Here is a 22325-nt window from a genome sequence, read left to right as displayed (position 1 = left end):
ATATGTTGTGACAGCCGAGTCCCATACATTTCCTCAATGCGCCACTCACACCGTGACTCACATGAAAGATGCCTACTTGGGTTGTGCAGTCCATGGTCTGTGAAAAGTGTTAGCACCCCTGACTTCACATTCATTTGTGCTCAGAACTAATTTTAGACAAATTACTAAACTTCTTCATATGTCATTTCAAGCACCAGTGAAGAGTGTTTGTTGACACTATGGCACTGTTCTTTCTTGAGCTTTTTATGATCGAGCATATCTTTCTCTCCTAGCATGTCGACAGCATTTTCATTTTTGTTACCCTTACTTTGGCAGTATACACTAAGCAGCTATGCAAAAGTATTCTTGCCAATTTCATGCCTTAGCACAGCTTTTGCTAACTGTCATAGTTAAATACATATCTTATTAAAGCATTTCTGTTTAATTTCATTGATGCTAGTAGAAAGCATTCATAAAAGTATTATTTTAATGTTTCCATATGTTATTGTCAGAAGCAGATGACATGTTTCAAAGTTTTGCATTGCAAACATCATTTAACCTCATAATGAAAATATATCATTAGTACATTAAATATTGTGAATGCCTTTAGCGGCATCAAGCATACCAACATGCAGTATTCATCATAGGCAATAGCACAGTAGCCATCTAGACACTGACTGTTTCATTGCCAGTATTCTGTTTGCTGACTGTGAGAAATTTAACTGTATTTAATTCTTCTAGTCTCAGTTTTTATCATCATTTCATATTAGGATGTGTACCATCATGGGTAAAATATTTTGGTGATAAGATAAAAATATTCATGATCATTTCTATTAAATATTTTATAATCTTATCCACTTGTGGATTTTAATTAAGCATTTTTGAATGATTGACGGTGTCCTTTAATTGAGCAGTAATGGAATATAATATATTTACTGAATAACTGACAGTTTTATAATTGAAGAAACTTCAAGTTTTTTCTGAATGTATCTCGATTAAAATGTTTTTCCTACAAGTACATCAAAACTTAGTTAAACTGATTATTAGAAATGAACTTATATAAAATTTAGTGTAAAACATCAGTTGGAGTAGGGAAAATAATACTTGATGAAAGCTAGGCAGTTAGTTTTGTTGGATATAATAAAGCTTCAGAGAGTAGTGTCCCGTTCTTGAAGCTAATGGTTAAATACTGTGTCACTGTCAGGTAGGTGGAAATTTCTGGGAAGTCTAACTCTTCGTAGGATATTTTCAGGCCTCTTAAACCTGCACAGCTAGTATGAGAAATGTTTATGTCTTTATTATTGAATGTTGTTCCTTCCTTGGACATAACATTTTCACTTTATTTATTTGTAATATTTTCACTATCTTTTATTGGACTGAATTTTGTCCCCTTAAGAAAATTTGTTGAAGTCCTAGCCCAGCAGTTCAGAATGTACTCTATTTCTAAATAGGGGGCTATTACAGATAGCAGTAGTTAATATGAGATTATACCAGAAGAAGTGATAGTAGAATGACAGGTGACCTTCAAAGAAGACAACTAGTTAAACAAAAACATGAGTATACAGGCATATGACAATGAGGCGGACTCAGGACGAAGGCATTTACTCAATAAAGTTACAGTTAGTCTGCGACCAGATGTTAGGAAGAGATGGAGAATGATTTCTTTACTAGTTTCAGTGAAGACATGGCCCTGCAAAAATTTCACTTTGATCTCCACCCAATAGGACTGCAAGATACAAAATTTCTGTTGTCTTAAACAACTCAACTTACGGTACATTGCTCTGGCAGCCCTAGAAAGCTAAAGTTGACCTACTGAATTCCATGTCTTAACTAGTACTTGACAAACACCTCAAGACAAGTAAGTATATGCTGAGACTTGAGTGTGTAGATTGTTAGCCAACTTGAAAGAGTAGAAGAAAGAAGACCTAAGAAATAGAAAGTAGTGTTCTGTAAACAGTTTAGAGTTTCAGCTAACTGAATTATAGAGTACATCACAGGCAATGCAGAGGTAGTATAGAAAGTTCTAAGGGGCTCAGACCCTACTGGATGATCTAGCCATGTGAAAGTTTGGATTCATCTATAGGGGAATTGAGAGAGTTGTAGGGTTAGACTGAATTGTAGAAGGCCCATCTGGCCACAGTGGATAGAATGGAAGTACCTGGGCAGACTAACCAGTAGGGTGGATATCTGTTTATGTAGGCCACCTCTTCATACTCAAGATTTCTGACTCAAGTGGGTTAGAAAAGTGGGAGGTGAGTGGTGACACAGGACCCCAATTCACAGGAGGAACGAAAGAGCTAAGAAAAGCAAAGATGACACATGGCTTTTCTTTACCATGTCCTAGAGCTGCTTCTCTGCTCTGGTCTTTCCTCCATTAAAGCTAGTACCTTCTTCAAGAACTCTAATTCTCTCTTAGACTGCACTTTCTTCTCTTTCTCTTCATGTTCCTCCAACTTGCCAAACCTAATGATGGAATAGAATGCAGGGAAACTCAGTGTGACATTCCTGTCTGTGACATCCCCACAGTAGCCAGAGAATGAATGCACACATATGTTGGGCAGGAACTTGGCTGTGGAGCAAAGCTGTATAGATGTATGTCCCACTGCATAACTTTGGGCAAGTCATCTAGTATTATGCGACCTTAACCTGCTCATTTTTCATGCAGGGAGAAATAAAAGTACCTCCTTGCTATGAATTAGGTCTAAAATGTCTTTAAAAAGTCTCACAGTTGTAGGTAAGGCCTGAGCAAAAGGGGCTGATGATAATGTGAAAGAGTGTGTTCTCCTGGGCTTCTTCCTTCACTGTCTGCATCTGGGCTGCAGTGAGGTAGGCTGTTATCCTCTGGTAGGTCTTCATCGTGCCATTTCTGCCTTGCAGCCAGCCAACTTCGGATTGAAACCACTGGAAAGTGTGATCCAAATAATCCTGCCCTCCTTTTGCTGTGGGTGTCGGGCATTGTGTCTCAGCAATGGGAAAATGGCTAACACTCTCTTTAGATTACTGTGGAAGTCATACTATAAGTTATTTCTTGCAATGAACTTGGAGGAATCCCAGGCCCTGCATGTGGTCCGTTTAAATTTTACTATTGCTAAACCTATCCATCACGCTTCCATTGATGAGGGATTCACAATTTGTTATAGATTTGTATTTTAGCTTTTCCTCGAGATGGGAAAGATATCTGAGTGTAAGAGAAGGGAAATGACATGGTAAAGAAAAGAAGGTTTTTAGGAATGCCTCTAAGAAATAAAATTAGGTGATTGATTTTATGTGCAAAAATATTGATAAGAAACGCACATCTTAAAGGAAACCCATCATATATATATATTTTTTTTTTTTTTTGGTGAGGCAGAATGCTTTCTTCTAAAAATGAATTTATTTTTAAATTTGAATAAAGTGAGATATTGTTGGATAGAGATAAAGAAGAATATTCTGTAACGGTAGACACTGTGTGCAAATGCAGGCAGCCTGGCAAGTGTAGTGTTGGTCCTTAAATTAGAAAAAGAGAAATAAATAAGTTTTATAACCAGCAGATAAGGAACTGATTTATGATGATGGTCCACTAGAAGTTCAAGTAACTCTTGGCATATGGGGTATAAAAACTCTCTCTCTCTCTCTCTCTCTCTCTCTCTGTCTCTCTGTCTCTGTGTGTGTGTATGTGCTAGTGCCTAGTGCCTGTTGTGTGCTCAGAAGGCCACTTTATCATTAAATAATAAATGTTAGTGTATCAAAGGGAGATTTAGGAAGACAAATTTAGGCTAAAGAGATAGTTCCATTTCCCATTTAACCTATTAAACTATTAAAATCTACCTTGTTAATGGGATAGTTATACAAAAACTGAAACAGCAACATACAGACATTATTTAGAAAGCCAGGCTTACAGAATGTATACTTTGGGAGAAATATTTTCTGTGATAATAGAAACTTAAAATTTAATATGGTTAAATGCAAAAATGAATGTAGCATCATACCCATGACTGATGGAGTGCATTTTCCATACCAGCTTAATGATTTCTGACAATTTCAATAAGCAAACAGGTCCAATCCATAATACTACCATTTAATAAGTTGGCACATTTACTACAACAAAATGTATTTCCACTTTCTGTTTTCATTTCATTTTTCTCTATGCATTAGCACAGTTGCCATAATTGCTTTCTAATTTGTATACATTTCTGTGCTATAAAAATTTAAACTAAGAAACTTTTTCAAGAGCTCCTTAAGTACCAAAGTGGAACTTCTGCTACACTAATGGATCCATATGTCAGCTGGCATCATGTGTAATGCATTTCTGAAGTACAAAATTGCACTTGCCTTTGCTTATTGTGGATCTTAGCTGTAGCATATAAAGAAAACAAGTAGTAGGATTTGTGCTTATTTGCTAAGCCAGAGAAACATCAGCAAGGTGTGCTGATAATGATGCTTGCATGCAACAAAAAGGCTATCATAATATTTATATCCATCTATTATGCTTTAGTTTGTTTTAAGGAATGATGTTAAAATAATAAAATGAATTATTTTAGTTTTTAAGTAACCTTATATTAGGCTTTTGTTGCTTCTAGGCTAAATGTTTTTTTAAAACCTGACTTTAAGAAAAGTAGCAAGAAGTCATCAATGTTCTTTTAATTATTCCCTACAAATGATAAATTCCATACATCTTATTATTCTTAAAATTTTGAAAATGAGGCACATGATACAGTAGCTCTGACCCAGCATTAAAGTTAAGAAAAAAATGCATGATTTTCTATATTATACAATTATATTTTAGGAATCCTTTTTCCCCAGGATGTTGTCTTTGTAATTTTCAAACAAGGTTTGTAGGAATAGAACAGAATTTAACTATGCAAGTCAGTAAGCCAAGATTTTCCTACAAATGAACATCAATTTTTGTTTTTTTTGTAGGAAACTGAGATCCCTTTTTGAAATCAATTGATAGAATATCTTTATATGTAAGTAATAAATGCAAAATATTGTGCACTCAGGGTACAAGAATGTTTCAGAATAATGTCTACAATCTTTGAAGTTTGTATTTTTGTGGGAGAAGTGGGTGATAATTGTTAAATAATAAATACATTGTACAGATTATACAATGATGTTGAAGAAAAATAAAGTTATATAGGATTTTTTAAACGATGGGTAGTGACAGCCCATTATACCCAAGTACGATGTTGTTATGCATGTTTTGAAAGTTCCGACTCCTGGTTCATGGCCTTTGAACTGTAGATCACCCCGTGTTTCCTGGGTGGGTATTAGCCATAGCTATTGAGAACAGAACCCAAGCATTGTAGGAAAAGGAACCAGCCCAGAGAGGAGGATTCAGAAGGAGCAAGAGCATCTCTTTCATTCGGCCTCATAGGTGCTTTTGTTGTTGAATTATTGAGTCAGTGATTGAAAGAATGAACAGACTTTACAGTAGTACATGTATTATCAACATGAACTTCATAAGGTGAAGTTTTTCAAGACAGAAACGGTTCAGGAGCGTAAGGTTCAATTCTGGTGTGGTTCCTCTCTTTTCCATCTTAGAAATCACATCTGCCTGCTCTGAAATTTTCTTTACCAGTACTACACTGTTAAGGAAAAGCAAATTCTTGCCATTGGATTGCTTGGAGAAAGGCCAGGATCCATTCTATCTATATTGTCTTTCTGACAGGAATTTTGAGGATCGTATGAGGAAAAATATGTACAAAGCTAGATGACTGAACCCTCAACTTAATATTGAACCTTTAAAAAGTGATCTCCATTTATGTACTTGAATGAAGTATTTTTTCAGGAGGATCATAAAATAATCTTTGATGTTCTTCTCTTATTTCAGTGAAAAATATTCGGCTTTAGGGATCATACAATTGAAGAAAGTAAACCTAGTGAGATTCACTAGGTTTAACCAGGGCACTTTTCCAGCACCAGCTCATGGGAGTTCTTAGCACCTGTGAACTACGCTAGGCATAAATGTGCTGCTGAGTGAAGCATTAAAAAGCAGATTGCATATTTACAAGTATGGTGCAGTCGGGTTCTGTGATGTGTGTGTAGAGTTAGAACAATTACTGCATTAGACTTTGGTTTTCATTACTTCTATGATACCCATTGTTAAAAATCACATCTTTTTTGTTTTGTTTTGTTTTGTTTTGAGTACTGAAAATTGAACTCAGGACCTTGCACTTTCCAGGAAGGCACTGTGCTGCTAAGCTACATCCCAGGCCGATAATCACATGTCTTAAAGGCAACTGCTTCCTAAAATCTTGTCAACTGACCACTCCACTAATTGTCGGAAGAAAAATAGAAATGATTGTGTCTTGTGAGAGGGTGACAGTGGGGGAGAGGGTATAAACAATAAGAAGATAAATATGGGTAAGATAAACTCACTGAAGGCTTTAAAAGTTTTAGTTGGGTTTAAATGACAAGTCTGGATAGATGAGGGCTGGAGACGTAGGACTTCTCTGACTAGGAGAGAGAAGAAGCAATCTAATGCCTTTTGATCAACTAACATGCCAAGAATTCTGCATTCATATAACCCTTTTAGTGGGTCTCCTTTAACAAAGGTTACATCATCTGCATGTTTCACGCAAAAGAATTGATATCAAATGGTCTTAAGAAATTATATAACGACATAAAATAAGTTTCATAGTGGATCTCTCTAGTTCCATATTCTTATTTCAAATAACCTAGTTTCAAATCGTTTGCTGAAGACATTTTAGACTATTTGAAAGCTTTTTAAAAAAATATTTGAGAACATAATTAAATGTAACTGCATTGAAGTGGTTTGATTTGTTCCTGTTTTCAGAATATTGGCACTAAATATTACATGTTTATTTCCAAATTGGTAAATAAGTGTTAGGAAGTGAAAGGGCTGAGTTCTTCTTTGTGTAACTAATCATTCCAGCTTCTTTCGGTAGCATACTACATGACCGTGGTACTGTTAGTCATTTTTTAAACACAACATTCTTTAATATTCTTTAAAATATAGCATTCTTAATTTGATGATATTTTGTATAAGAACCCTGGCTTTTGTGTTGCCATATTAAAATCAAGTTGACTTTTAAAACATAGTCTTCATGGAAGTTTTTTTAAATTATTATTATTATTATTATTTATTTATTTATTTATTTTTTGGTCTTTTTCCTTTTTATCAGTACTGGGGATTGAACTCACAACTGCCTGCTTGCAAGGCAGGTGCTTATGCCGCTGAGCTAAATCCCCAGCCCCTAAATTATCTCAAACTTCGTGTATATCGGGAGGCCTTTGCTTTAAAGAAAAAGATGACTTCTAGTATTACAACAAAAATGAAGGAAAATGTAGTTTGGTTAGCAATGCTAGAGTTTTTATAGACATGAAGTATAAGGAGAAACATCTTCCAGAAAGTTATTCATTTTGATCCTCATTTTACTTTAACTATCTTACATATTTTAATTTTAATGTAAGTGAAATCACTAGCTGGGTGTGGTGGCTTATGCCTGTAATCCCAGCACTCAGCACTTGTGAGGCTGAGGCAGGAGGATTATTGCAAGTTTGAGACCAGCCTGGGCTACAGTGAGCTCAAGGCCAGCCTGAACTGCATAGCGAGACCCTGTCTCAAAAAGACCAAAAAAAAAAAAAAAAAAAAAAAAAAAAAAAAAAAAAGTAGAATCACCATCCATAATCCAATGAGCAAAGTGGTTTTTTGGTGCTCTTTTTCCTTAGAGTAGGTACTGTAGAAGAGTGAAACTTTCAAGAGCAGAAGCTTAAATATTAATTTTTATTATTTGATTTCATGAATAGCATTTATTTTTAACTAACTACAAAAAGGACTTCCTTATTTGAGATGGCTTGAACCAGTAGTAGACTATTTGAAAACTTCTTTTACAACAGGTAATAATTTTTATAAGTGTATATTGTGTAAATAATTTAATTTTATGTAAATTGCAACTGTGTATGTATTGTGTTTTCTGTTTTTGTTTGATTTTAATGTATTAAATACTTTCCTGATTAAGGTTTAGATGTAAATCTTCATTATATTGTTTATAGAAACTGTCTGCATTATGAATTCTCTGTGATTTTCAATTATAGTTTTCTTTGCCTTTGAGTGATAATTAAAAAAAATGTTTCTGAAGCATACTAGATGCCAAAATTGAATATTTTCATTTTATATTATTCAAACATTTATACTTTTACTATTCACTCTAATCCATGAATCTTAACATCAGTTTTGAAGAAAACAAGGGTGATTTTCTTTTTCTAGTTATTCAATCAGTTCACTAAATTTGATGACGTTTTCTGCAAAGTTTAGCTTCTGTTTCCATTTCTCTTTAATATCTTACTAATATCATGTTAAGTTGACTGAAATTATTTTATAAAGCATATGGTTCAAATATGCTTGTTTACATTCTATATTTTAGAATGCTCAATGTTACAAGGATCCATTAGCATAAACTAAATGAGTCTAAGGAAGAATTTATAGGTAGAGGAATTTGCTATACAGTGTGATAGAAACTTTCTGGAGTTATTTTTACAGCAGCTATATTATAAAGGCAATGGTTTTTTTTTTGCATTTTCCACAGTACTATAATTCAACATTAAAACAACAACAAATTATAGAATTTGATGAAGTTTTTACAGTAAGTGGTGGAACAAAGACCCACATACAGTTCAACTGACTTCAAGTCCATTTATTTTTGGATTAATACTGTGCAATAAATCCATTCAGTACAATAAATCACTCCATGCTCTCTCTCGCCTCCCATCCAATGTATCTATCCTTTATCCATTTAGTACAGATTTCATCATAAAACTCACCTTCAGATTTCTGTACCTGTTTAAAATTTAAATTCATTTTTCACTGCCTAGAAAGTCCCCATTCTTTGTTCTAACATCCATTCAGTCACTTAAATAGAGGAGTGTATTTATGTATATTATATGAATTATGTGACTGTGGTGCAGATATTTGGACAAGAGACTATGGCCTGTCACTGAATATTTTCAAGGCTAAACCTATATATGAGCCCCATTCTTGTAATTATAACTAATGTTAAATATAGTCAACTTCAAGATCTAGTTAAAAATAATTCTGCAACACCATATGAAGGAAGCATGCTCTGAACATTTTGAATGTGTATTATAATTGCATTTTAAGTTGGTGCTCAACAAGATGAAAACTGAGCACGAGACTTCGTCTCCCTCTTTTTGTTGCCTTCACAGACCCAACACAAATGCCCTCAAACTAAGCAGCTGAATCTGTTTCTGCTGAAATACTGCCAGGTACCCTGAGTGTGCACAGTGCTGTGTTCACTAGTGAATCTTATGTTTCCATCATCTCAATTATCTTTATTTGTTAAAAAAAAAAGCTATGCTGAGAGATTCTCAATAAAGTTATTACTGAAAAAATATGAGCAAGATTGAGGAAATGTGACTACGAGAAGGGACTTACTTTTATAAAAATAACTTTTTTGTTAATTGGACTGATAGTGAGAAAGGGAACAAAAAATAAGTTACATTTTGAATTTATTTTGAATTGAGAATTCAGATAAAGAGCCAGATACAATGGTTGAGTTTTGTTTTTGAAACTGTAGATGACTAAGAGTTCACCAGCTATATCTAATACTCAGGTGGGGGCAGAGACCCTAGTCTTCTAGATGCTTCTGCATTTGCTAGAAAATAGAATACAACGCTGGGGTCTCCCACTGAACAGAGTTGTTTGTTTTGTGTAGTAAGCATGCATTAATTAAATTTGTCAACTAATTGAAAATTTACTACTTGATCATAAACCTGAATCGATATAGGAGATTAATCTACATTTATAGTATTTCATACCCTAAAGATGAATGTGAAAACCTCCACCAAACTACAATCTTGATTTTGATTGCCTTTTGAGTTGTATACATTGAAGGTTTTTTAAAATTTGCATGGCTCTGCACAACTTTTTCCATATTAACAGTAGCTCTTTACTTCCGGGGCAACTTGATCATTTGCATTTCTTAGGTAATGTCTTAGTTTGATAACTGATAATCACTACTGTATTTCTACATTAAAAGCATTTTTTGTGTCACCTATAGTTGTGCACTACACTGCTTATATCTGTGTTCCTGATACAGTTTATTGATACTGGGTAATGTTTTTCCTTTTAATTTAAAAGCATTAAGACTTCACCTTAGATCATCAAACAAGATTACATCATACACGTTTTCACTAAATGTGATTTTATTATCTCCATGCTTTACTTGCGAGTAGTCACTTGGCAGAGGTCACTAGGTGACTCAAGGCAGAGGTCTAAATGTTTCAATTTTAGGACCATTTAGTCAGTTGGCCACAGTTTCAGACATGTTGTCACTTGTACTTTGATCTTTTTAAGAGGAAAGAACTTGTGGCACTTTGCAATCTCTTATTGCCCGAATTCCTTTTTGTATTTATGCACTAGTACACATATGACCTTTACTAGCATTTCCCATATAAAATGTCCTATGCAGAAGTATTATCTTCTATTAAGATCTCTGGCTTTCTCTGCCTAGAGAAAGTTAGTTAATTTGACTTAATTCAGGTTCTTCAAATTTATTTCTTAAAAATTATAGTCATTTCTTTGATTTTAAATCATAAAACAGTCTAACACGGTCTAGCCATTGTTTATATAGATTACTCCACGTAAGGAATGAACAACAGCGTTACGTGGGTAAGTAGAATCAGACACCAAACTGACATCCTGAATGTTAGAGGATGTCAGTATCGCTAGGCTGTCTTTGTTCTGTATTCATGAGTTCTTGTGGTCTTGTTCTCTACGTGGTGGAGAGATCAGCTGCAATTGAAGTGCTTGAATTAGCCAGTAGAAAACCTGTCCTAATATAGAAAATCAACACACATGTATCGAGATAGAGCGCTTCATACCGTAGAAAAGATGCTTGTGAATTTTCAAGAGGACCATTCAGAATGAGGAGTGTACTTTTCTCAGGCCATCTACACAGCTTTCTTAAAGCTGATAGGAAGATGCTGGCTTCTCCTTGTGCCTGGGGCTTTGGGCTTTCTTTGAGCAGCAAAGCAGTTGATACACAGAAAGAGAGTTAGGCTCGGCGAGCCACTAAACAGCCTGCAGGTGGTGTGAAGAGAGAAGAGGAAAAATAAAGGAAAAGGAATTAAGGAGAGAGATGTAATGTATGTCCGCTTGATTGCTTTTTAATTCAGATTTCAAAAGTTTACATGCATTTATTTATTTAGTTCTGTACAATTTGATCACATATATAAGTTCCTGTATCCATCATACAGTGAAGACAGAGGTAAGTTCCACCCCTACACTATGTTTCTCAAAGTGAAGGGTAGAATAGTTTTTTTTTTTTTTCTCATTATTACTGGGTATTAGATGATATTTTATATGATCCATTATTTACTTAGTCATATACCCACTGGAGGACATCTGGGTTGTCTCCACTTTGAGATATTACAAATAAAGCTGTGTACAAGTTTTGCTGCATCTTCCAGCCTAAACTCCCAAGTGTGCAGTTTCTGGGTCATATCCTGCTACTGTGATTATTGTTACAAAGTAAAAACTGTCCAACTGATTTTGCAGAATGACTCTAACGTTTTATAACTCCACAAACAATGTTGGACTAAGCCACTTTCTCCACATCGTCTCCATCAGTGACTGATGATTTGGAACATCATTTTATTTGTGTTTTCCATTCATACATCAGCTGCAGTCAAATATCTGTTTACGTCTTTTGCTCATTTTATAACTGGTTAGTACATGTTGTTGTTTGGATCTAAAACAGAGTCTCATGTTTTCAGAGATGAGGTTTTTGGAAGGTTATTGGATCATGGGGGTGCTATACTTATCAGTGGATTAATCAACTGATGTGTTAAAGCTGATCCTGGTGTTCCAAAGTGTTGGGTAACTGAGGCAATGACTCGAAAGAGTACTTTCTCACCCGCAGCTCCTTCTTTCTTCTTCTTTCTGTGCTTAGTTGTGCAGCTTTATTCTGCCATAACCTTCTACAGTGTTGCTTGTGCATCGGAGTCAGCTGACTCTGGAATGGGCCCACTGCAACCTTGAGCCAAAACACCTCTACTCCTCTACATTGCGGGTGTTGGAACTTTTGTCGTAGCACCAGGAAGGTGACTAGTACAATACGTTTTCTGTTACTAAAATTTAGGGCTCTTACTTATTTCATTATTACATAAGTGGTTTGAAAATACTTTTCTCATTCTATAGCTTGCCATTTCATACTCTTCATTTGGGATTTTGCAAAGCAAAGCTTTGGATTTAGGTGATTTCCAGTTTATTGTTCTTTCCTTTTATGGATCATACATTGATATCATAGCTAAACGTTCTTTGGAAATTCCTAAATGTCAAAGATGGTCTGTAATCTTTTCTAGAAGTTCTATAAAAGTTATGTAGTTTTATTTTTTACACTGGAGTTTGTGGCCCAGTTTAACTCTTACATATTGGAAAGGTTTAGGGAAGTTCATTTTTTCTACCTGCTTATTTCTGCAGTACCATTTATTGAAAATTTATTATTATTCCATTAAAATGATTTTGTATACTTATCAAAAATTAGTTCAGCATGTTTTTATATCTATTTATAGATCTTGTTTGTTCCATAAATCTATGTGCCTCTCCCTCTGCCAGTTCTACACTGTCTTCATTATTGGGCTACATAGTGAGTCTTAATATTTGGTAGAGTGACTCTTCCACTCTGTTGTCTTTAGTAGCTCTCCAAGTTTTCTGTATTTTACATATATATTTTAATATAAACTTGTTGGCGTCTACACCACATTAAAAAATTGCTGGTGTTTTGCTAGAAACTACATTAAACTTAGCTATGAGTTTGGGGCAGTGGTGGTAATGTTTGGCACACATGCCACGGGGTGGGGGCCTTTGCACTGTTGAAAGCACTAACAGGTTTGCCAGCACTGGTTTAGGGAGAACCGACAACTGTATTGAATTTAGCAATCTATGTACATGATATGCCTTACCATTTATTTATGTCCTTCTATTTTTAAATCAATACCTTGTGAGGTTCAGTATGTAGTTCCTTTACAGGTTTTGATATATGTATAACTGTTTAATTTTCCTTGGAATGAGTGTAAGAGATTGAATGCTATTGAATTTTGATTTCTGCATGTTCATTGTTAGAAACTTTATCCTATGGTCTAGTTAATCCAATTATAAAAAGATTTCTTTGTTTTTATCTGTCAAATTTCTTCTGATTTTTTAATTTAGACAATAATGTGATATTATTTAAGTGTATTTTTACTTTTCTCTTTTCAAAACTTTGTTTTTTCTCATTTGTTTCATTGATGATAACTTCTAGTACTATGTTAGTGGAAAGTACTGAGAATAGACATTCATGACATACTGTCTGATACTAGGTGAGAATATTTACCTTTTTGTAATTAAGTGAGATGGTAGCAATAGTAATTAAGTGAGATGGTAGCAATAGTTTTTTGGAAATTGTTTCCATCAAATTTATTTGATTCTAAATTATGAATACAATAAGCCTCCAGAATCAGGGCAGAGTTTGCCAGAATTGGAGATAAAATACAGGGAAAACACTGAAAATATTGTACTAATAAATACTGGATTATTTTATATTTATTTTCATTCCTGAACAGGAGTTTTTTTTAAATATAATTCCTGTCACAATTGGACCGTATACACTGTGTTTTTGCCTTTGAATTCTTCATGCAATATACCAGTAGGTGTTTTAATGGTTTAATATTTTAGACACGTGTACTACTTTCCTCTCCTAGTTGCTAGTGTTTCTACAAAGCATAGAAAATCCTCTTATCCCTTAACTGTGGCATATGTATTTCTCTGCACTCATGCTTCTCTCTGTCTGATGTAATATATGCAAATCACTTATTCAGTAAAATTATAGTGTCTAGAATACTTTCTAAAAGGATATTTTGAACAGTTTGGAAATGGGCTCACAGTTTAAGAAGTTTCAGTCCATGGTTGGCAGAAAGAGAGTGATGGAAAGGCCTATCAGGAGGAAACTTGCTCATGGTGACCAAAGCACAGAAAGAGAAGGGAGGACCCGAGATGGGAGCTATTTCCTTGCAAGTCATGCCCCAAGTGACCTCCTTCTAACCGAGACCCCATCTTTTAGCAGCATACTCACCCACTAACTCATCTGTGGATCAGTCGACTAATGAGCACAACACCCCTCATCATGACCCATTCCAATGGATATATTTCACCTCTGAATGTATGAGTCTTTGAGGGGAGGGCAGTCTAGATCTGAATCACAAGAGTCTTTTTGCCAGACAGGTTTGTCCTTGAAAGGAGGGCCCTGGAAATTCAAAACCTAACATAAAATAGGCTGATGTTTTGCAGGACCTCAACAAATAACTTTTTAATAAGTGACTTCTTCCTTTTCTGTCCTTAATAGTCTATAAATGTTTAATGGATTCTCTATGTGATAGGCATATAGTCCCAAAAAATTTGAGGCATGTTTTAAAGTATTCACTCCGAATTGCAATTTACACATTTTAATACAAGTCACAATTTTTGATATACTTAAGGTTTAGGTATGAGCATTTAAAAAATTTAGGCCCCTAGGTATAGCCCAGAAGTCCTAATCAGAAATCCTAATTCATGAGTTTTCAATGCTTGTCATATATCTGCACTTCTATAGGAAGAATCTCTGCTGTAATGTGGTCCTTGAACCATTTCTTGATTCTTGGGTAAGAATTCAAGAGGTGGTGCTTTACCTGAACAAAAATTCCATTGTATTTATAGGGCTCGACTATAAACAAAGCCCTCATAAACACATCAGAGTCATCTCAGAAATAGTGTCCTATTAATTGTACACATTGGATGTTCAAACCAATGTTCTTTGCTCTCATATACTATGTCAGGTAAGTGTTTAGATCTGTGCACAAATTCATATTAGGTAAATCTGTGCTCAGACAAAACAGTTTCCTTTGGAGGGAACATTATTGGCATCTGTGGAGTGGACTTTTTTCTTACATTGTAGCTAAAATCGTGATGGGAAAAAATTCCATGGTAGTGAATTATGTATCAGACTAAGCAAACAAACAAATAAGGATTTGGGCAGAAAATAGGAATGATGATAAATATGTTTTTGTCAAGAAAGTAGACTTTAAAAATTATTTGGTCATGAACAGACTGTGTTCTACTATGATGCACTTGGTGACTTAGACTTGAGAAGGATTTGGGTGGTCCAGGTTTTCTGTTCCAATTCAGTAGCAATGCAAGAACCTTAATGTTTTAAGAATGTTGCACTTTGGTTAAAATCTAAGAGGTCACAGTGCTGTATCAGATCATTCCTAGAGAGTAACCTATGGTTAAAATGAAGCCAAAAGCATTATTTTCCTTTTTTTCTGCTCACATGTAATGTGAGTTTTGCTAAATTGCTTTACTGAATAACCTACAATTTGAATACTCTTTTTCAGTATTATTTAAATGAAGCAATAAGCTTTGTTAACTTCCAATGCACTGAATTCTGGTACTTAAAATATTGATGCATGTTTGCAGATTGTTTTATCAGTTTTAAGATGATTTTCTTTGCTTTTTACATTTTTCAAAGAAAAGTTGAATTTTTCCACATTGTACTCTAAGTACATGCACTGCTTTCCTTTGTGTCTGCATCACTTAAGCAATTTTATCAACCCTTGAGAGGTGTGGAATGAGTTTATTCTTTCACAAATTGACAGTGCAATTATCCTAATATAGAAAGTGACACCATAAAGTATATTAACGGCAATTCACAATACTTTTTAGAATCAGAGTTTAGAAAGACAGTAGATCTTTCTCCCTTTTCCCCCATAGACTTAAGCTTTTTTAAAAAAGTAAGCCCATAGATTTTCTCTGTACCATAATTTAAGCCGAAATTCTGAATCAGGGTTTTCAGTCCTGCGTTGTTTTTGGAAAAAAAATTATGTTTCCTAAAAATAATCACTGGTAATAAAAATCGTGTTTGCTTTAGATTGTTGTTTAAAAAAAAAACTTTATTAAACACTTGAAAAAATATTTCTTGGGTAGTTATAAAAAGAACTTGCTTTTTTACATCTATAAATAAAAGATAATACATAGATTCAAATTACTGTTATTCATTGACTTCTTCTTACTGGTTGTGATCTATCCTCTTCCATGTCCTTCTGAATGTGGGAAGGACATAAACACATACAAGCTATACCCAGAAACTAAATATTTGGAAGTAGTTTTATAAATAACAATAATCTTAGGTAGTACAAAATTTACTTAGGCTGTTTATGATCAAATATTTTAGAGGAAAATTCATGAATAATTTATCATCATGACAAGGTGAAGCTAAAAGTTTTTACGATATGGTGAGTCACTAGGGCAGATGTGGAAATCATATTTATGAATATTTTTTGGTTTGAAACATTTCATTTTCTCCTTTGTATCATGGTATTGTCTGATTAGGTCATTCTAGCATATACTTTGTGTTTTTGGATGCTCTGTGCTTTTACAGTAACACAGAACTCATGGGAACATATTTACATTGTATTGTTAGCTTTCTAGAAGCCATAGCAAAGCAATCAAAATCCTGTTTTTTTTCTGAAAAGAAATAGTCTCCTCCTCTTGAGACTATTTCCCTTCTTGAGAAGGGATTTTAAAATTTATTTAAGTTACTTGAAGAATACTGTGGTATGAAGATTTGATTTTACTTTTTAAAATTTAGTTTTGTTTTGTTTTGCTTTGTTTGCAAATCAGATCTTGAAAATTTTAAAACCAAAATGAGAAGTACGGTGTCTGTGCGTGAAGGCCAGGGAGTCGTCCTGCTTTGTGGTCCCCCGCCCCACTCAGGTGGTAAGTAGTGCTCTGTTTTCTGCTTTTCCCATGCATTAAGTTTCAGGACAAAGTCTGTGACATGCATGCTGTTGTTGCTTCTGTAAGTTATCCTAGAAACTTGAAAACCCTGAGCATTAGTAGATTCTGTCGGCTGAATTAAAATAGAAAACTCTGCAAAATATAAACCATCCCAAAGAATGTATAAACAGAATTTACACATTATAACGCAGAGAGTTTCAAAGCCAACAGAGATCAGATTCATTTTATTACTTAGCACTGTTTAACAATGCTTTGTCCGTATAACATTACCATTTGTTATTTAGTTTTAAACCAAGATCCATGGTACAAATTGAGTGTGTCTCTGTCTCTGTCTCTCTCTTTCTCTTATTCATACACATGCACATACATTAATAAGTGACATTAGATTTCTATATATGTATTATATACAAAAATGATATGTATATTGATATTCACATTTTTAAAGTTTTCAGTGGGCTATTGGAATTGCAAATTTTATGCTGCTTTGGTATAGATCAAAATATAACAATCTAAAGTACGTTGATAGAAATTGAAATATACTGCCAGAAATTCAGAAGCTTAAAAATATGGCTGCCCAGAGTGAAAATGAACTTTAGCACATAGGAAAATAATTTAATTTGCTTCCCAGTATGAGCCTGGAGTGCTGGTTTGATTTTGCTCTCATGCTCAACATTGGTAGATTTGGTCACTTGTGGGAACAAAGAGGGCATTATTAATATATAAATCAATGTTCTCTGAGAAATGAACACATTCTGTTATAGAGATATTGAGAATTACTGAAAGATAAATAAGTTAGGGCCATTCTTTCTGGCCAGAGGTGAAATTGAGAAGTTTTCTTTTTATCATAGTAAATCCTTTTCAAATGAAAATATTCTGGACTTTATTTGTTCGGTAATGTAAAACCAAAGTCCATTTTTCCCTGTGATTTGTCAGTTTTAATCACACACCTCAATTTAATAAGACCGATATCTCTCATTTTAAGTAAGTGACCACGTGAAAAACATGAACCATTTGGAGCCTGCGGATGTGGGACTTGGTTAACAGGATTGCTGCTGTGTCTGCCGGCATGTGGCTAAATTAGGTTTCCTAGGCTGATTTAGTACTTTTTTCTGGAATATTGAAGAGCTAGAGGAACTTTAACTTTGAAGGTAGGGTAGAGTCTCTTAATTGCAAATTAAAGCAACTGAAGTCAGACTGGCTTGAGGAATATAGGGAATTCACTCACTCTGTCTCCTCATGGAGATATAAGGTTTACAAAGAGCTGTGCTACCTAGAAGTCCCATCTGCCTTGTGATGGGGTGTGGAGTCAGCAGATGCCCTGTAGCTCTCAGCCACACAGAGCCACTTGCCCATGGTGCCACCTTAGCATGCATATCTGGTGACTGAACAAGGTGAGCACATAAATGGCCCACCATTTTTGACCAACAGTGGATGATTGCAGTGGGCAACATTCAACCCAGGGCTTTTCTTTTTTCTATTTTTTTTGTCTTTTTCCTTTTTATTGGTACCAGGGATCGAACTCACAACTGCCTGCTTGCAAGGCAGGTGCTTATGCCACTGAGCTAAACCCGCAGCCCGAACCCAGGGCTTTCTGAAAGGATTAGTAAATCTTTGTTAGACCATATCACAGTTTAGTTTCTTTTTTGTTTTCCAGGCATGCTTCTATATCCTTCTTTTCTCAGATTTTAATTATGGATGAAAAACCTTTATCCCAGGCTGCATCTAAGCATCTGCTCCCGCAAGCCCAGTGTGCTAGATCTAGGAGTTTAAGCAATTCCATAAACACTTGATCTTCTCTGTATTCTCTTTCTCAAGTTGATTCCTTCTAGCATCTCTCATCTTTTGTGATCCTTGAGGCTAAGGACCCTAATGAACCAGACTGTTTCTCAGTGATTCCCAAAACTAACTGGACTATCTTTATTTGTGGGATTTTCCATTCAGCTGTTGGATGGTGGTAGGTCCATCTACTAACAGAACATGAATGAGAAAATTTTGAAAGAATCAAAAGAATTTATAAGGAAAAAAAGGAGATATAATACATAGAACTAAATAATGGTTAGAACTATACCTAGTAAAAAAATATCAAAATATTTTAAATTTATATTGGCTCAAAGCAGTAGAAAACATTAACTCATATTTTCTATGAAGAATTTTGGAATTGTTAATGCAATTTAAAATCTGATTAGTTTTCTTTTAGTGCTTTTATATTTAGTTATATTCATGGATAAGAGAAAAGAAATTTTAATTGATTAACTGTGCAGAATGGGCATTTCTTGTAAAGCTGCCCAATGAAACATGGTCCAAGGATGAATCTTTTCTAACATAAAATTGGAGATTTGATGGTCAATAGCAGCAATCCCAAGGCATCACATCTTGATTTATGTCTGCCTTGGAGACATCAGTTCTCTCTTCACTTTTAAAATACGTAGATGAAGTTGAACAAGAAAGGAAAGCTGCCCGGATACGCCACACTAGATTTTAAAGACAGATGATGTGTATGAGATAGCAAATGGGATTAACCCAAAGCATAACTCCCTTGGTGCGAGATTATTCACACTGACTGGGTCACAATGTCTGGGTCACAATGTCAAGTTTAGTTTAAAAAGCTAAAGTAACCACAATGACAAAAACAAAAACAAAATAGCAAAGTATTATTCTCATTGACCTATGTATCCTGAATGCTGACATATTCGCAGTTCACATCCATGGTCCTGACACATTGGTTTATGACCTGCCTGAGGACACATCTATGTCAGCATTTGTTTGGACCCACAAGTCTAACAAGATGGTGTTTTATAAGAAGAAGTCAATAAAATCTTTTAAACAGGCCCACATCATGAAATAAATGGATGCCTTTGAAAATTGTAGACATTTATAAATTGTTTCTTCAAAGTCCACCAGAGACTTTATTTTCCAAGTTACAAACATTTAACAGTCAAAGTGCCCTGTGTGCCAACCAGGCAGGTTCAGGCTTTGATGGATCAGAGTGAGCTCTGTCCATATCGCCTGCAATCAGGCCTGCTTCATCTCCCTGGAGATCACCTATTGACTGTAATTCAGGGGAGGGTGTGACCCAGACCGTAGGGCTGCTGCCGCTGTGACTCCCTGCTTGGTCAGTGCCAGTGACTAAGAGCTTTTCAGAATACTTGTGGCCCTTGCTGGGGTCCACTTGGTTTTCTTCTCACAGAGTGCCATAGTTGCTCCAGACACGCACTTTCTCTTCTGTCTTCATCACTTTGGTTACTGTTCTTCACAGTATGTTCCTTTCCTGCTACTTGACCTCTTTTCTGTGCTTGGAAATATTTATGTTTATTGTTTTCTGATCACTATTGACACATAGTCTATGCATTTATCAGATTTCTTCCTACATCAGCCTAAGCAACCTGACAGAATAAGCACCAAAAGGCAGTAATAATGGTAACAAGAGCAGTAGTAACCTTTGTTCATTGAGTGCTGCTGAGATGCTTAGATATTTGTGCAAACTTTATGTTGGTGAAATTCTTCCAGTTAAAAAGTATAGAGAGGAATAGGATGAGTATCTTTCTAAGACAGAATTTGCAACCTCTGTCCTGAACATGCCAAGAGCATGAGCTCTCAGCAGGTAATATCTGAATATCTTAAATCCAAACATGTTTATTTATTATAATACATGTTTATAATAATTATGTGCCTCTGGAGGATTGTTATGTATGCATAACACATCTTTGTCATTTTGACTCCACCCTCTTTTCTTGCACTTTCTTCAAATGTCCTTCCTATCTCCACGGGGTCTACTTCCTCATTCCTACCACCTCTCTTTTATTTTACACTTTAACTTGTTTATATTTTGGACTTCTCATATTAAAGGAACCAGGTGATATTAATCTTCCATGTCTGATTTAGTTCACTTTCATTGTGATCTCAGGAGCCACAGTGGAGCATTACAGAGCCATAAAGAAGGATACATTTGAGTCACGAGGTAAAATGGTTAGATCTTATTTGCCCAGAGAATAAAATCTCAGCACAAAGCTCCTAGGTTCTGGTTAGGGCTAAAATTTGGGAGTCTTTAAATTGTGGCTAAGAGGTAGTATTTTCCCAAATATCACAGAGCACCAAGGAAGTAAAACTAGAACCTGGCTAATGTTCCTGCTATCCAGAGCTCTGCATTACATCCTGCTGTAAACAAGCCTGCAGCACCATCCTCCAAGTGCTAAAGCACAGCCTTCAGAAAAGCTTCCGTGTTCTAAGCCAAGGGCTTCTGAAATTTCCACATGGGATACAGCTGAGTTAATGGTCTTGTTTTAATATTCCAGCTCATTGTTTACAGAAACATTTGACACATCAGCAATACCTAAAGTCACATTAGCAGAAATCTCTCTGAGTTCAGCCAAATGCTCAATTCAGACATGCTCTAGTTCACTGCTCCTGAGACTTTAATTGCAAATGAATCCGCTCCAGACTTGACAGAATAAAGATTATGATTCCCGGGGTCTTGACTGGAGCCTGAGAGTCTGTATTTCCAGTAGAATCTCTTAGGAAACTGATATTATTGGTCCATGGGTTATTAGTAGTAGCAGGGTTCTAAACTCTGTTCCATTTTATAAAAGCCACTGGTGATTTTCCCATGACCACCCTCTGTCCTCAAAGCCTCCATTTTCTCCTAGCTCTTTCCACAACCACTACACTAAAGGTATTCAACATATCAGGACCAAAAGATTCTCTCTCCTCTGAGGGTGTCCTGTCCTCTACCTCCCAGTTCAACCCTGAAGCGACTTTCTCAAAACACTCTTCCCTCTGACTCATTTTCTTGTTTATTTGTCTTCCAAGTATCCAACTGATTTATGTATTTTTATTGCTTCATAAAACTCTTGTCTTTCTTTTCTAAATCCTAGGGCAGTGTTTGTTTTTAATGATAATCCTAGACTCACCAGAATAAAAGAGATTATGATTTTACACCCCCCCCATCTTCTAATTGCCCAGGTGTGATATGAAAGCAGGCACACTCTCTAATTTGAGTTTGGTTTAGGTCTCTGACAAACCAGAGAAAGCCTCACCAACTTTCAAATTTTAAAATTAAATTGAGTGCAGTAAGAAATGTGAGTGTAATTCTCCATCATTTTCATGATTTACTTTGTCAAAACCTCGTGAATGTATCACATCTCTTCATGCTCATTCTTCTATTCTTATAATCACAATGAGGTGAAAAAATCAATACATAAAGAAACATTAAGATATACCATGCACATGTCAATCACGAGTGGATGCCACATTTATTCCCAAATAAAGTCATGGTACGCATTGTTTTCTGCCTGCTGCTTATAGAGACTCAAACAGAAATTAGAAGGAACCCACATGAGAAAGGTGTTACTCATTTGATGATTTTTAGGTTGTAGAAATAGAAATATCACCAACGGACTTTGCTTGTTAGGGTTTGGCTTTGGTTTTATATTCTGTGTATCCAGCAATATGATGCGTAAGAGTTATTGCAATGGTATTTGGTACCTGGTAGTAATTACTCTTGTCATCTTTTTTTTTTATTCCTTGTGTCTTAGTTCTCCTTCTATTAGTAGCCACAATAAAATTTTGTTAACATCGC

General features: G+C 35.2%; 1 protein-coding gene across 7 annotated transcripts in view; it reads left to right on the top strand.

The window, feature by feature from the left end:
- The window catches only part of Cntn3 (contactin 3), a 319453-nt gene that overhangs the window by 156256 nt on the left and 140872 nt on the right, over window positions 1-22325 (top strand). For all 7 annotated transcript variants that reach the window (XM_063260258.1, XM_063260257.1, XM_063260261.1 and 4 more), the window contains one exon: window positions 16634-16729. In XM_063260258.1, coding sequence (XP_063116328.1) covers window positions 16634-16729 — 96 coding nt within the window. The remainder of the gene's footprint in view (window positions 1-16633; window positions 16730-22325) is intronic.

The sequence above is a fragment of the Cavia porcellus genome, unplaced genomic scaffold (genome assembly GCF_034190915.1).
Source record: "Cavia porcellus strain 051 isolate PalLab524CR breed Dunkin Hartley unplaced genomic scaffold, mCavPor4.1 scaffold_13, whole genome shotgun sequence".
Taxonomy (NCBI): domain Eukaryota; kingdom Metazoa; phylum Chordata; class Mammalia; order Rodentia; family Caviidae; genus Cavia; species Cavia porcellus.
This window is presented reverse-complemented; position numbering and strand designations above follow the sequence as displayed.